A 16,586-nucleotide genomic window follows, 5' to 3' on the forward strand; every position below is an offset into this window, starting at 1 on the left:
TATCTTCCTATTATCTTTGGTATTCTATTGTTAGAGAGTCTAAGATTACATATAGCTTGACGAAACTTCACATTTTCACCAACTAAATACTTTTCAAACTTGAGGTCCTCCTTAATTTCACGGTGAAAATCACATGAAGACATACTCTGTAGCTCCCAGTGCTAATTCTGAAGGAATTGGTCTTTTAGCTTCTGCTCGACTATCATCTTAAGCCACTTAATATTGTACCAATGTACCTGCACAAGGTTATATATAGCAAATAAACTTTCTATTCTATTTTATTCTTTTATATTCTATTATATTCTAAGCATGCACCAAGATTTTTACCTACAGCATGTCATATTTGTCATATTGTTGTGGACTATTTAATTTAATTGATTCGTGGATTAAACTAAACCTTAAAGTCTAAACCCATTATTTTCCTCCAATAGGCTTCATTGGGAAGATCACACTCCAGATCCCCTTCTACCGACCCCACAGCGACCCCTGGGTTATCTCTATGTCCCAGCTCAACCTGATCATTGGTCCTGCGCAACCCCAGGAGTACGATGAAGAGAAGCAGATGGAGGGGGAGAGGGAGCGGAAGAAGCTGTTGCTCAAGGCTCTAGAAGCCAAGTGGAAGGTTGGGAAGAGTGTCTGACTGATTCTGTTGGAGTGATGGACTGTAATGTTGCTTGTTTGACAGTGTGCTGATGCCTGCTTTATGTTTGTCCACGATAGAGTGAGTGTGAACAGAGAGGAGAGTCCTACTGGTACTCAGTCACTGCCTCTATGGTCACTAGGATAGTGGAAAACATTGAGGTAAACAATCAATTTCCTCAGCAACACTCCATCACGCTATGCTTGTATTACACATATATAGTTGTATATTATGTATAGTTGTAGAATTAGACTGACATTTTCTGCCTGTGTTGTCTCTTTTAGCTTAAGATACAAGGCGTCCACTTAAGATTTGAGGATAACTTCTCCAACCCAGAGAAGCCGTTTTGCTTTGGTGTTTGTATAAACAATGTATCCGCTCAAAACTCATCCAAAGAACCAGTAAGTCGCCATGCCTGACACATTCCTAGCTGTCTCATGTATTGACTGCTGAAGCTTATGTACGTACCCCCTTGTTCCCAGACTCAGAAATTGTTACGTCAGAAGCAGCTGGAGATTGAAGAATTCAGTGTGTACTGGGACACAGAGTGCAGTATGCTGGGAGACCTCCCTACTAGTGAAATTCAGGTAACAGGCTCAGACACCAAAGCAGTCTCATTGGCTCGATTCGTGGATAGACCATGAAATTGCACGGTGACAAAATAAAAGCAAAAAAACCTCACTGCCCTTTGAACGTGCACCGTCTAGGAGGCCATGACCAAATGCATGCAGAGCCGTGAGCATCAGTACGTGTTCGAGCCGGTGTGCGCCTCTGTGCTGCTGAGGAGGAACGCCTCCAAGGAGCCTCTGAGGTCACGCCACACGCCCCGCATCGAGGGCCAGGTCCAGCTGGAGCCCATGTCCCTACGCCTGTCCCAGGTAACACCTCAGTCTGCCCCATGCTCACCCTGTCCTCACAGGTGTTGGTGAGTACTCTTCTAGTCTGTCACTGACCAGTCCAATAAAGCATTAATCCAGTCATTTAGTGTTAAATGGTAACCTGTGTGGGTTCTCTCAGGTCCAGTATCAGCAGATCATGGCCTTCCTCAAAGAGCTGGACCGCAGGGAGAGGGAGATGCTCTTTCGCAAGTGGAGGCCCAAAGTCCCAGTCCCTGGGAAGTAAGTCAGCATTTAACATCTATCTTTATTCCAAGTTATACAGCATACCCGGGCAGCACGGTGTTTCAGTGTTAGCACTGTCACCTCACAGCAAGAAGGTCCCGGGTTCGAATCCCGGTCGTTCCAGGTCCTTTCTGTGTGGAGTTTGCATGTTCTCCTGCGTGGGTTCCCTCCGGGTACTACGGCTTCCCCCACCATCATAAAGACATGCAATGTATACATGTGAATGAATGAATGATTGTTGGTGGTGGTCAGAGGGGCCGTAGGCGCTGATTGTCTGGCTGCTGTCAGTCTGCCCCAGGGCAGCTGTGGCTACAGATGTAGCTTACCACCACCGGTATGACTGTGTCTGAAGGAATACTGGACTCTGTAAACCGCTCTGGGTATCATGAAAGGCGCTATATAAATCCAATTCATAATCATAATACCTATGGTCATGGAAATAATGGAAAAGTAATGGAATTTGAAATGGAATTTTCCAGGCGTGTGAATGTTCTGAAACAGGATAAAATATCCCAAATGTTCTGGAAAAGTCATGGAAATTCTAAATGATCATGGTTCTAGCCCTTCATTTTGTTTCTAAGCTCATCATTTGTAATTCTTGTTTTAGTTGTAGCCTAGTCCACTTTATGCTCTCAATTCAACAAACATCAAGTTTACATTATTATAGTACCCATTACAATGTTATGAAAAAAATATTTTAGTTTTGTAAATCTATTGGTAAAAATGACTGGAAACCTATGGATACAGTAAATGGTAAAAGGACTGCACTTATATAGCGCTTTTCCACCTTAGCGGCACTCAAAGCGCTTTACAATGGCCTCTCATTCACCCATTCACACACACATTAACACACCAATGGTGGCAGCTGCCATGCAAGGCGCTAACCTGCTCATTGCTCGCTAACCTGCGCAATTTGGGGTTAGGTGTCTTGCTCAAGGACACTTTGACATGTGGACAGCTGGGATTCGAACCACTGACCCTTCGATTATTGAACGACCCGCTCTACAAACTGAGCTACAGCCGCCCCTAGTACATTATGCTTATGTGTATCTTTGTCTCTTTATCTATACTCTGTATACTGTGTGTGTGTGTGTGTGTGTGTGTGTGTGTGTGTGCGTGTGCGTGTGCGTGCATGTGTGCGCGCGCGCGCATGTGTCTGTGTGTGTGCGTGTGTGTTTGTATGTTTGTAGCTGCAGGCGGTGGTGGATGTTTGCAATCCAAGCCAACCTGAGTGAGATCAGAGAGCAGAGGCGAAGAAGGAACTGGGATTTTGCCCTGCGGCGGGCGCGGGATGCCCAGGTCTACACCAGCCTCTACTTCCAGAGGCTCAAGGGAGCGCCACTCACCCCACACGAAGAGGTACACATTGGGGGCACCTTGTTTTATGTTTCTCAACTGGTTGTAAATTGTCTGAACTTTTTTTGTGCTTTTGTCTAATGCTAACACACTACATTTAACTATGTGAAGTCCTTGGCTTACACTGTAGCCTATTGAATACTTAACTGTATGTTATTTCCTTTTGATCCAGTGTGAGTTGGATAGAGTGGAGGACGAACAGACATTGGAGGAGTTGCAGAGTCTAAGAGGAATTGTGCACGACTGCTTCCGCAAGCAGGAAGAGATCGCAGAGGCAAGCTAAGATGACTTACTCACTGTTGGAGATTAACAGGGCATTTGATTAACTACCATGAAGGTCTTTGTGGGTAGAAAATCCCTGCTTCATCCAGGACAAATGGACACAATACCTGACTGGACTTAAGCCTCAGGTCACCATTACAAATATATCATGTACTGTTGTCAATATAATGTACTGTGGTCAATAATGTCTTATATTGTAATTTTTAAAAATGCATTCCAGACCAACTTGAAAGGTGGACTCAGAGATGAAGGACAAGATATAATTAATTTAAAAAATCAAGTTTTAACCCTCCTCTCTTCCCAACCAGAGTGTGCGAGAGCCTATCTCTGACCCGCCACCCTGCTCCCCCGCCAGCTCCATCCCCAAGAGCGGGAGCTCAGGGATGATCCAGTACCTGCAGTCGTGGTTCCCTGGCTGGGGAGGCTGGTACGGAGACACCCAGGACCCAGCGAGGGGCGCTGATGAGCTACTACCAGACCCGGACACATGGGACATCCTTGGTGAGGGCCTCAGTCCAATAGCCTGCTTTAAAGTTTGTGTCTGAGCTTTGTACTGTATATACCTGTAATATTTTAATCAATAACAGAATAATCTAAATGTATCACCCTAACTATACATTACCACAAATTGTGCATGGTAAAAATGTGGTAAAAACATAGTGATGAAGGATCTGTGAGGTTTACCAACACTAAACAGCATGTCCCTCTGTTACCTTCACCAGCTGAGACAGAGGACCTGTTTGACCCCCTGGAGGACACTCAGACCCTGAACTGCTTCACCAGGAGAGACCATCTGTTTGCCAGGCTGGAGTTCTTACTGGAGAAAGGTGCAATCACCCTGTTCCACCAGGACAAGAGAGGAGGCACGCTCCAGGAGAGTGGGGTCATCCAGCTGGAGTTCTCAGGTAACAGTGGGGTAATTTTCATTCATTCAAACCTTTATTTAAACTCGAAAGGACACTGAGGTGCATGCACCTCATTTACAGCGTCACCGAGTGAACAATGCACACATCAAATAAGCATCACATCACACATCAAATAAAACAATTAAAACTCAAATCACCAAAGACAGAGATCATGTTTTTAAACTCTGTTGTGATTGAAGGGAGAACCTCCATCTTCAACCGAGTCTGAATGTCATTCCAAGACTTTGGAGCAGCATACGAGAACGCTGTCCTGCCAAGCTCTGTATTAGCTCGAGGGACCTTAAAAACAAGCCAGTTACTGGAACGAGTCTGATAGGAAAGAACATTCCAGTCCAGTAGGGCGGCAATATAAGGGGGTAGTCTACCAATAACTGCCTTAAAGATATACAGATACCAGTGATGGTCACGCCGAGCTGCTAGGGATGACCAACCAACTTTACTATACAGAATACAATGAGGAGTATCATACTTGTCTTCTGTAATAAATCTAAGTGCAGAGTGGTACACAGAGTCCAGATGTTTCAATGTAGAGGCTGCGGCGTGCTGATAAATTACGTCACCATAATCAAGAACAGATAAAAATATTGATTCAATAACCCTTTTTCTACAGAGCCGAGGGAAGTTAGATCGATTTCTATACAGAAAGCCAACCTTCTGGCGCAGCTTAGAGGCAAGATTCTCAACATGGTATTTAAAAGATAATTTTTCATCAATCCACAGGCCTAGATATTTATACTTTGACTCTCTCTATTTGAATACCATTTTTATCTGTAATTTATCATAATCAATATTTTTAGCCCTTGAAAATAACATAAACTTGGTTTTGCTAGCGTTGAGAACGAGTTTAAGATTAAAAAAGACCTCTTGCAATGCAATAAAGGAAAGCTGCAGCTTTTCAGTGGCTGACTGCACAGAATCTGCAGAACAACTGTATTGTCAGCATAAAGATGTGCTTGACATGACCCATTCAATGCAGATACAATATTGTTTATGTAGATTGTAAAAAGGACAGGACCCAGCACTGAACCCTGAGGGACTCCTTTGGTTAAGGACAGGAACTCAGACCGGGCATGACCAACTCTCACACATTGGCGCCTAGTTGATAGATAGTCCTGGAACCAGCTGAGGGCACCTTCATCTAGACCAATGCTAGCTAGTCTATTCAGTAGTAGTGAATGATCAACTGTGTCAAACGCTTTCGAAAGGTCTATAAATAGGGCTGCACACTGTTTTTTCTTATCTAAGGCCGAAGTAATATCATTCACAACCAAGGTAATCGCTGAGGTTGTACTATGCTGGGCTCTAAAGCCAGACTGATGAGGACTGAGCACTGAATTGATAGAGAGAAAGGATTTAAGTTGATTATTTACTAAAGTCTCAAGTACTTTTGCCAGGCAGGGTAACCTGGAGATAGGTCTATAATTATCCAACTTATCCTTATCACCTCCCTTATGTAGCGGAATCACCCTAGCAGATTTCCACTCAAGAAGGAACTTACCAGAGGCGACGGAGAGGTTGAAGATGTCAGTCAGTTGTTCAAAGATAACCGGAGCAGCTAACTTGATAAAGTAGGCCTCCAGATTATCTTCACCTGTGGAGCACTTAGGATCTATTGATTGTAGAGCATCATAAACCTCTTCAGGGGTAAATGGGAGAAAGGAGAAGTATGAGCGGGGTTTTGCACTGCAGACCAATAGAAAGTGCTTTAAGCACTTGTGAAAGCAGTTTTCTTTAATGTAATGCCCTAACAATGTATTTAAGTCTTTTGTTTTTATATACCAGGGTTTTTCCTGCATAGAGGATTTTTTGGCGCCCCCCAAAGAGATTTTAGCCAGAGCCAAAGGAAAATCACCAGTGCCAAAATGCTAAAAATTGAGAATAAAATAAAAAATAAAAATTGGGGGAAAAAATAGCAATTCAAATCCTTTCCAAATGTGTTTAATAGCTTGTTTCAAGCTCAGCCCATCCCTCTTTCTTGCATTGTCCATGGTTTGGACCACTAGTGTTCAAGATAATTAATAGACAGGCTATCAGTATCATAAACATTTTGTCTTCATATCCATTTTGTGTCATGTTGGGAGATTTCCTGTGATTGTGAAAAGTGAGCTCAGTCAGAACGACAGCAAAGAATATAGGCCTATATATGCTGGTAGGCTACTTGGCATAAAACTGAGGTGTCCCCAAAAAATTGCGCAAAAGCCCCCAAAGACCCATTCTGAGCCAGGAAAAACCCTGTATACTGTACAATGCAGCAGTAGTTTATTGTAACTGTTCTTTGTCAGGGGTGAAGGTTGGAGTGGAATCTCTCCCTCGTTCCGAGTCCTCCCTGCTGTCGGTCAAGCTGGGCGGGCTGTTCCTGAGAGACCTCACCACCCAGGGCTCCATCTTCCCTGTCCTGGTGTCCTCCAAACCGGTAACCAACAACAGGCCAGCTAGATGTAGATCCTGTACTGTAGATCCCACTACTGGGTCCAATGAGTAAAATACTGTGGTGTACATGTTGTACTATACCATTGATAGGATATACTGTATCAAAATGAAGCTTCAAGAGTAGTCATGCTGAAGCTAAATTGCTAAAAGCTGATCGATTAACTCCTCTTGCAGGACAAACTTGTTGTGGCTATAAATCAGCCTGTTGGGCATCCCAGCAGCACTGAAACAAACAGCTCTGGTGAGTCTCGCTCTACATGATTTCATGCAGTACCGCTGATATTTAAAACATTTTAGACACGATGAGACCTTTCAACATAAGTGAATTGGATATGGAGTTGTGAATTGAGCTGCAATTTACGGTGATGCTTGCTGTTTATTTGCCAGCCCCCAATCCTGAATCATCGGCACCACCTGTGTTTGAGATGATCTATGAGCGCAACCCTGTGAGGTGTAAGTTTGAGAGGAAACTGGAGGTACACACCAGCCCTCTCAACATCATCTACAACCCCCAAGCCATCAAGAAGGTGGCTGATTTCTTCTACAAAGGAAGAGTCCATACTTCGGGTGAGATTCGTCTAGAGTCATGCAGCAGTATACTGTCATGGTGTTTAGTTGATCAGTAGTCGTAAACTCAATTTCCTGGAAGCCTGGTGACTGTTCACTGTTGTGTGTTTTTTTTTAGCCAAGCAGCTGAATGACTCTCTAATGATGTTTGTTTCTCAGGCTTTGGGTATCAGTCTGAGCTGGAGTTGAAGGTGGCAGAAGCTGCCAGGAGGCAATACAACAAGCTAAAGATGCAGACAAAGGCGGAGATAAGGCAAACTATTGACCAGCTACTAGTTGGAGAGTTCATTGTAAGAGACATTAAATAGTTTTGGTGATCAAATATGAGGAAAATGCACTGATAATATATTTTATTTGTACTTGTATGATCTTTGACTGTTGTATTCATGGCATGGTAGGAGAACAGTAAGCGCTGGACCATGAAACTGGACATCTGTGCACCCCAGGTGATTTTCCCTGACGACTTCCAGTCCACGAACCCCATGTTAGTTGTGGTTGATCTGGGCCGGATTCTCCTCACTAACTCTCAAGGTAAATTACCTCATCTTGCTCAAAACCTTTGTCTGATATTACTTTTAAAAGATTTTCTGAGTATCCACTTCTAAACATGTAACCTGTTCTCTTTCTGAAGAGGACACAAAAGCCAAGTCCAAGACCGCTCAGCCGGAAGGAGAGGAGTTGAGCGACGATGAGTATCAGACTCCGCATGGCACGCCCCCCGAGTCCCCGTCCCCTGAAATGGAGACGATGTCCAAAGACCAGACCAAGAGCCCCGAACTACCCAGCCTCAAGTCCCCAGAGGTCGCCCAGGCCTACAGCAAAAACCTGTACGAAAAGTACTCCCTATCCTTCAAAGACCTGCAGATAATGGTAGGCCGCTACAAGGACAACTGGAAGCACCTACAGGAAAGTGAGGTGGGGCCTACGCATGTGGTAGAGAAGTTCAACGTGCTTCTGCAGCTGGAGCAGAGGCTGCGCTACACGTCAGATCCCCAGCTCCCCGGCGCTGTGCTCTCAGGCACACTACCAGACCTGAAGGTGCACATCAACCTGGAGAAGATGACCGCCCTCAAGAGCTGTCTGGCTAGGCTTAGCAGTCCTGCTGGTGGAGAGGAGGATGACGGTAAAGGCCAGAGCCTCAAATCCCCCGACCCCTTGACATTGCGCCATGAGAAGATCTTCCAAAGGGAAGACAGCCAGTGGAAGCTCCAGGGCTCGGCCAGGAACTTGACCCAGAGCGTGATGACCCTGGAGCAGCACACACGGGAGGTCCTGGTGGAGTCGCGTCTCCTCCTTGCCGAGTTCAACATTAACTACATGCAGCTGGGCGTGGAGAGCGACGGACGCTACATCTCTGTCCTCAAGGTCTTTGGCACCAATGCCCACTTTGTGAAGCGGCCATACGACGCCGAGGTTTCTTTAACCGTCCATGGCCTCTTGCTGGTGGACACGTTACAGACTTACGGCTCGGACTTTGACCTCCTGGTGGCGTCTCACAAACACCTCAGTTTTGACGTGCCTACAGGCAGCCTTCGTGAAAGCCAGCCCTCCTCTCCCACCTCACCCGAGGCAAGGTCACCCGAACACCCATCCTTCCATCGAGGGTCTCCCTCTGGGATGGTCTTTGACAGACTCTCTCCCTTCAGCTCCTTCCTCAGGGACCAGGAAGCGCTCATCAAGCTGGAGTACCAGTTTGTCAGCTCTGACTGCCCCTCCATGAACTTGGACAGCTCCCTTCAGGTCACTACCATGCAGGTCAACAACCTGGACATCATCGTCAACCCTGAGACCATGGTGGAACTCCTCAAGTTCCTACAGAAGTCTTTCCCCAAAGAAGAAACCACCTGCACCCCATCGACCCAGAAGCCCTCGCCATTGCCTACAGGTGCGGGTCAGGAGGAGAGCTACCAGTCCACCTATGATCAGAACAAAGAGCTGACGGTGGAGATCCATCGGCTCAACCTGCTGCTCCTCCGTACCGTGGCCACAGGGACCATTCTTGGCGGGGAGAAGAAAGGCATGAAGATCGCTACGGCCAGCATCAACAGCACCAAGGTCAATGTGTCCATGGGAAGCCGGCTGGACATCAACGGTTCGCTCGGGTCCATACAGTTGGTGGACCTTACTCAGGAAGGAGGGAGGAGTCAGTTTGTGGTCAGCATCGGGAATGTGGAGGAAGACTCTTCAGCGGGAGGAGTGGCCTTCTTCGCAGATGCTGGAAGCGCCCCTTCAGAGGCGCTGAACTTCCGCCTACTAGAGAGGTCCCACGGAGAATGCTCCTTACAGCTTCAAATGGCATCCTTACACTACAACCACTCGGCCAAGTTCCTGAAGGAGCTCAGTCTGTCGGCGAACGAGGTGGAGGATAACTTCCGCTACATGCTGAAAACGGCTGCCACCAAAGTGTCAACAGTGCTGGCCACCAAGACCGCAGAGTACAGCGGGATGGTTTCTTTGTTTGAGACGCCCTCCAGGAGAACCCGAAATCAGAGCCAAAGTAACTGGAACTATCCATTTGATGACGAAGAAGATCTCACTGTAGAAGAGGAACAGCCCTCCGTAGACTCCTTCATGGTGAAACTTATACTGAATGTCAGCATCGAGTCACCTGTAGTGTCCATTCCTCGCAAACCCGGTCACCCCGAACTTCTGGTTGGGCATCTGGGAAGCATAACAATCCAGAACTTTGTTACCGGGCAGGATTCGAAAGGAGAGAGGTTACAGGTGTTGGTGAAGGATATCCGGTTTTACTCGCTTAATACAAGTCAACTTGTGTTACGGAAGGCACCCAGAAGTGACGGCGTTCCCATGTCACCTGCTCATAATGGCAGCATTAATCAGGATGAGCCACAGTTTACTCGTCATGACTTCTTTGAATCTCTGAGCCGTGGAAAAGGTGAGTGTTAATGTTTAGAGAAATTAGTTGAATTGTCTTTTAAAGTTTGTACAATTAATAATATGATGACTCACATTCTCTCCACAGCCTTTCACATTCTCAAAGACACCACCATTCAGTTCACCATGGAGAAAGTCTCCATTGATGAGGACACTGAGTTCTCCTTTCTTACCACGGACGAGCCCTATCAAAGCACAGGATTACTCAGAGTAGAGGGAAAATTTGTTAATCCTGTCCAGGTATACTCATACTTTTCTGTACCTCATGTTCTGACCAGCAAAAGCTCTGGCTAGCTCTAGCTTTTCTTGGATTGATATCCTTGTCGAGAGAAGCCGTTAAGCCTTATCAATAAGATTACAGATGCTGTATGATAGTGAATGGAAATGCTACTAGTATGAGTATGTTGATATTTCACTTTTGTTATCCACAGGTCTGCCTGGCCAAGCCTGTGTATGAGCAGGTCTTACAGACATTGGACAACCTCTCTCTCATCGAGGACCAGCGAGTGACCCCCGACCAGCCTCCAACTCCCCCGCCCCCCACACCGTCCTCCACCAAACCCCACCGCTTCCCAGACCCCCAGGGGGGACTCTTCGCCCGGGACCCACCCCACATTAACCTATCCTACGCCTCACTGTCCAGTTCCCTCGCATCCCCCAAGCCCCTCCTAGCCCACAGCCCCCCACTCCAGCCACCCTCGTTCACCCAGGTTCGAGCCATCTTCCGTATGGCGGAGCTCCAGGTTCAGCTCAGCGCCGACCTCACCCAGGGCTCCCAGGGGCTGGTCAGCTTGCGTTTTCAAGACCTGGAGGGTGACTTCACCAAAGATCACCCCCACTCCCTGTCTGTCCGGCTGACGCTGCGCTCCCTGCTGATGGAGGATCTCCTCGAGCAGAACCCGGAGTCCAAGTACAAACACCTGATGGTGTCTCGCGGTGCCCCCAAACCCTCCACCTTCAGCCCCAAGGAGTATCTGTCGCAGAGCTGCCCGTCCTCCTCCAACGCCGTGTACCCCGACATGCCCCGCTCTCTGCCCGCTCACATGGAGGAGGCCCAGAATGTCTTCCAGCTGTACCAGAGGCACCCTAGCACTCCGTCCAGCCGCAAGAGCAAGAAAGACCCGGCCTGCCCGAGCACCCCTCCGCCCTCCCCCAACCGCCATACCCCCTCCCCGCAGCCCGCCCCGGACTTTGACGACTCGCTGGTGCACATTAACGTGCTGCTGGTGGACCGGCGCCACCCGGAGTTCAATACCCGCTACGGCAGCATAGGGCGAAGCGTGGACGTGGACTTCAACTGCCTGGACGTGCTGATCACGCTGCAGACCTGGGTGGTCATCCTGGACTTCTTTGGCATCGGCTCCACTGCCAACAACCACGCGGTCAGGGTGCCCACCATGTTGCCCCCGGTCATGCCCGGGCATCCTCTATACAAACCTGGACCTCATGACCTGGGAGCCATGTACCCAGATATGGTGGAGGAGGAGGAGGAGGTGGCTGATGTGGTCAACACCAAGCTGGATCTGAAGGTACTGTACTTGCGACAGCACTGAATGATTTTAGGTTCTGTATTAAGTCGATCAGTGGACCAGAAAATGCTGATGCATGCACTAAATTCAGAAATGTAAATAAACAAAATTGGAGTCAGTGTCATATAAAATATATTCAATTTATATGTATGTATAAACTAACTCCATTGTTTCATCCTCAGGTCCATGCCCTGTCTCTTGTGCTGAACAAGAAGACCAACGAACTTGCTAAAGCTAGTGTGTCCAAACTGTCTGCTCACCTTGAAATGCTTGGTTAGTATCAACTCGAAGGTCTGTGTGCTTTAATACCTACAGGAATTGACTCTTTTGTCTGCTAAAGACACGTGTGCAAAAATGATTCTTTCAGACGGTGACCTGGCGTTGCAAGGCAGTCTGGGTAGCTTGTCCCTGAGTGACCTGACCCCGCATGGCGACCTCTACAGGGAGCGCTTCACCACACGCGGCGGAGAGGCTCTCGTTTTCAACATCCACAAGTATGTCACCATGGGAACACGACACAAAAATTGGCTGTTTCAATGTGTTGATGTATTAGATGAATGAATATAATTAGACCTTCATCTTTCAGCTGCTGTTTGACCTCCTCTGCCAGTCTGTTGACAGTACTATTTTCTGTCCAGGTACGGAGAACCTGATCCTTGCCTGGAGCGGGAGTGCGACATCAAGGTGTCCTTACAGATGGCCTCAGTGCAGTATGTCCACACGCAGCGCTTCCAGGCCGAGGTGGTGGCCTTCATCCAACACTTCACCCAGCTCCAAGATGTCCTAGGCAGGCAGAGGGCTGCAATGGAGGGCCAGGCTGTAAGTTTGGCCTACTCTCATTCTTTTTAGCACAGCCCTTTGGTTTATGACCTCTTCTGTCCCTCTGTCCAGTGCCTCTTTACTAAGAGGTGGGTGTCCAGCGCGGGTGTCCCAGCCAGAGACCTGTCACCTCCCGTCTCCCTCACGGTGGCCTAGGGGTTGGTGGCCATCTTTGTTGTGCCATGGCTGGACACTGGGCCCTGTGGCTGGCCCGCCTTTAAAGCCCAGCTCACGTGGTCTACACAGGGTACTGAGAGGGATCTCTCCTTCAATCTGCTCTCAGGCCCTGTTCCCTTCCTTGGTTGGCAGGGTGGGGGTTAATGGTAATTCAATCCATGACCTGAAATAACCACTCAGAGACGTGGGGAATATTTTGGGGTTATTCCTGGCCCTCTTTTAAAAGAGAAAGAAGTGCTTGTCTTTTATTCAACCCTTATCCAACCTTTATCTTCTGCTCTGTTGTCTCTTTGTTGTATTGTTTTCATAAAATGTTTGAGACCAAGGACCACAATGGAAACAAGTCTATGACTTTGTTGTGTTTTATCCTTGACATTTCTTTGATATGCATGTCTGTGTCTTTTTTGACTCTTACTTTCTTTTTGACTCTTATTTTCTTTTGTGTCTTTTTTACCCCATGTATTTTAATCAAATGTCAAATAAATCAAATCAAAATCTAACCTTTATCGCTGTTGCAAAACACCAGCTTGCTTTAATTTGATTTAGAGTAAAGCTAAATAAAGGCAACCATCCCCCCTCTCTCCCTCATCTCCTCCCCGATGTCCTTCACACTCCTCCCCCTCTCCTTGTCCTCTGTCCGCTCTGACTCCCTTCCTCCCCATCTCTCCCTCTCCCCGTCTCTGGCCGCAGGTGCGCGAGCGGCCCCAGAGGGCCTCCCGGGTGCTCCTGGACATCGAGGCGGGTGCCCCTGTGCTCCTCATCCCCGAGAGCTCCCGCTCGCCGCGCCTCATCGTGGCCAACCTGGGCCAGCTGCGCGTACGCAACTCCTTCCTGCCCGCAGGCAGCCATGGTACCTTCTCGCTCAGAGATAAGGTAGAGAAACTTACCATGGCACATGCCTTTTTCCCCTCTCTGGTGAGTTCTGCTGATGTATGGCCGGCGCTGCCTTGTCTTTTGAAGTCCCCCCCGCCGCCCGTACACTAACCTCATATGGTCGTATTTGTGAAGCATTTTATATTTTATATTTTTTAAAGCGCATTGTGTTGCCTCTGGGTATGAAATGCGCTATATAAATAAAGCTTTGATTGATTGATTGATTTATCAGCATTTGTTTTTATGTTCTTTTTATTGTGCGATGTTGTGATGTGTGAAGATTATGGATGCAAAAATACTTCTAATAGGTAGAATTCTAGATGAATGGTGGAATAAGCAGTGGTGCTCTTAGTGGTGCTGTCTGCCCTTATGCTTACTCATACATCAAATGAAGAATGCTTGACAGTATGAATACAGGCTGTCCTGAGTTGAACTTGAGCATGAGTTGGCTATTATATAATTTAACAGTTTTTGTTGAATGTTTTATTTGTTAGCCTGTACCCGATGCCCAAATTATAATGGCAATATACGTATGCCCGTCTATAAACAATTCATCATGTTGTATTGTGTCTGTTAAGAATTTGATATTGCATGCAAATTCATACAAGGACACCTCCCATTACAAGGTACTCAGGCATGTTTAAGGTTTGAGGCTTGGTTTGGAGTGTGAACTGTTATTGAACAGTTGTGTACTGTATTTTCTCTTGATAAACTGTTAACTTAGAAACAGAGGCCTAGTTTTATAAAAGTAAAGTAGGTAAGATATGTGTTTCCCTGATCAATCCTCTATATGGGCCTATTGATGAAGCCAGTGATATTGTGCTGAGTCACATACAGTAAAGACTGGGCAGGATACTGTAGCTGCTCCAGCCATCTGTAGAGCGATGAGGGAAACATAGACCATTGCTGTGCTTTGTATGCTTATTGCTTTGTCAACTCTTAGGTTTAATAAAATACCAGGAGGTTACTTGAAGTGATATTCACTGATTGTATGTTATTCCTTCATTGCCATTGATTAAAAATATCACTAATGCTTGTGCATTTTTTAACAAAGGACCGCGTGAGGAGCGAGCCACTGCCAAGCGCAGCGGGGAAGAGCTGTGAGGAGGAGTCTGCTGAGAAGCCTAAAGCCGCCTCCTCCACCTCCTCCTCCTCCTCCTCAGGCTTCACCCTGGGCCGGCCACTGCCCCCCGCCGCAGGGAGGGTCCCTGAGGAGGACACGCCCCTCGGCCTTGGTGAGCGATGTGCCATTGAAGATTTTGTCAGAATTGTACCACATTAGTAGCCTGGGTCCAGACCTTTGAATCCTTTGAATCTCTCCACCGAGTCGACTGGTTCTTGGTCTGTTGCTGCATGAAACCGCGCTTCCTCGGATTTAAAAAAGGATCGGTCCGCTGAGTGCTACGATTAGCCAATCAGCGCCACGGGCGGGACTAACACTGTTGCTGCTGTTGTCAAGCAGTGCGCCGGAACTAAATAGGAGTAATAACAATCAGCTGTTCAATGGTGATTAAAAGTAATAATAACTTTTAAATCTGAGAGCACTCTGCTTTGAAGGCATTTATTCAAAGAGGAGATGTTTTTTGCACTCTCGTTTCAGTCTAAAATTAGATTCAGTTGGATACGTTGGTCTCTAGTGATTGGTTAGGGAAAATCAAATCTCCCTCTCCCATGGAAATCAGTTAGAGTGGAGGCAACGTCAGACTGAAGATCTCAACTGGCGGAGTGTAATGAGTTAACAATTCTGTCTGATATCAGGCTACCATCTGAGCCCCAGGCAGTTACATTTACTGCACTGCTAAGTCTGCTTTGTGGGCAAGACTGAAACCTCTAAAATATGCTGTCTAACCTGACTGTGTTTCTACTAGAATCTCAAGGAATTACTTGGCTAAATAAAGGCTAAATAAGATTGGATTGCTTTCCCCTTGTGTAACTGCAGAGGAGAACCATGTGTGCCTATTGGACTGCATAGCCTTGGACCTCCAGGAGATGGACATCTTTGCAGCGGAGCGCCTGCCCTGCCCGTCATGGGACAGCGCTGGGAAGCAGCCTGACTCCGACCTGGTCTTCCCCTCCTACTCTGTACGGCGTACCGGAGACAACCTACTCAGGGAGCGCTGTCGCCTCAAACTTAAAGTGGAGCGCAACCTGGACAAGTAAGGAGCACGAAGAATGTACACATTCATGAATCATATAGTTCATGAATGACCTCCACTTATTTGAATATATTCACAATAAATATTGAATTAATTCTGCAGCGAAGTAAAAAAAAAAAAAAGGTGCCTGAAAGACTGCATTGATAAAGAGTCACTTCATCTCTTTAGTCTCGTGTAGCCAGACCTATCTGGACACTTTGTTTCGCTGTGCCAGCGCTGGAGAAAGTTCTGACTGGACTCATTACCATCCGGAGATAAGGGGGGGGGGCAGTATTTCTTTAAATCAATCACAATCGTCTTGGGCGGAGCGGTTGCTAGGTCTGTGGTTTCATGCAGTCTGTATCAAATCTGATTTTGCTGGGATATAGATCTGTCGCCACAGATTGGGGCAGTAATAAACTAACGACAAGGCTCATCCCCAAAACCTCCATCCGTTGAGTCAGACCACTTGCTCTTTATCCTCGACGTTTTGTGAATGTCACCGCCAGGGAGCTGAGCCACGCGGTGCCAGACATGTCCATTCACGGCAGCCTGTCGTCCGTCCACTGCTCCCTTGACCTGGAGCGCTACCAGCTGATCCGGGGGCTCCTGGACAACAACCTGGGCGAACCCATAGAGGAGTTCCTCCGCCCATACAACCTTCAGGACCCAAGCAGCTATGTGAGAACACAGGCGCTCACACACTCATTCAGAAAGACACATAGCCACACATGCTATCCTCCGCGGCGCTATGGCTGCCTTCCACGGCCACTTAAAATGCTCAGGCCTTAAGCTGAACCAAGTCTGGATATTACAGTCTTCTGTTTACAGCTCCT

At 47.2% G+C, this 16,586-nt stretch overlaps 1 protein-coding gene across 1 annotated transcript in view; it reads left to right on the forward strand.

Moving 5' to 3' along the window:
- Window positions 1-16,586, forward strand: part of vps13d (vacuolar protein sorting 13 homolog D) — a gene marked incomplete at its 5' end in the record, with an annotated part of 79,493 nt that overhangs the window by 1,164 nt on the left and 61,743 nt on the right. The window contains 25 exons of the mRNA XM_084436354.1: window positions 432-622; window positions 721-801; window positions 925-1,041; window positions 1,123-1,227; window positions 1,348-1,518; window positions 1,658-1,758; window positions 2,952-3,120; window positions 3,290-3,391; window positions 3,708-3,900; window positions 4,122-4,304; window positions 6,608-6,738; window positions 6,930-6,996; window positions 7,143-7,322; window positions 7,482-7,612; window positions 7,721-7,853; window positions 7,954-10,218; window positions 10,306-10,457; window positions 10,649-11,746; window positions 11,929-12,019; window positions 12,114-12,240; window positions 12,385-12,565; window positions 13,433-13,615; window positions 14,670-14,850; window positions 15,555-15,771; window positions 16,260-16,431. Coding sequence (XP_084292480.1) covers window positions 432-622; window positions 721-801; window positions 925-1,041; window positions 1,123-1,227; window positions 1,348-1,518; window positions 1,658-1,758; window positions 2,952-3,120; window positions 3,290-3,391; window positions 3,708-3,900; window positions 4,122-4,304; window positions 6,608-6,738; window positions 6,930-6,996; window positions 7,143-7,322; window positions 7,482-7,612; window positions 7,721-7,853; window positions 7,954-10,218; window positions 10,306-10,457; window positions 10,649-11,746; window positions 11,929-12,019; window positions 12,114-12,240; window positions 12,385-12,565; window positions 13,433-13,615; window positions 14,670-14,850; window positions 15,555-15,771; window positions 16,260-16,431 — 6,722 coding nt within the window. The remainder of the gene's footprint in view (window positions 1-431; window positions 623-720; window positions 802-924; window positions 1,042-1,122; window positions 1,228-1,347; window positions 1,519-1,657; window positions 1,759-2,951; window positions 3,121-3,289; window positions 3,392-3,707; window positions 3,901-4,121; window positions 4,305-6,607; window positions 6,739-6,929; window positions 6,997-7,142; window positions 7,323-7,481; window positions 7,613-7,720; window positions 7,854-7,953; window positions 10,219-10,305; window positions 10,458-10,648; window positions 11,747-11,928; window positions 12,020-12,113; window positions 12,241-12,384; window positions 12,566-13,432; window positions 13,616-14,669; window positions 14,851-15,554; window positions 15,772-16,259; window positions 16,432-16,586) is intronic.

The sequence above is a fragment of the Borostomias antarcticus genome (assembly GCF_949987555.1).
Source record: "Borostomias antarcticus genome assembly, chromosome: 3".
In the NCBI taxonomy this organism is placed as follows: Eukaryota; Metazoa; Chordata; class Actinopteri; order Stomiiformes; family Stomiidae; genus Borostomias; species Borostomias antarcticus.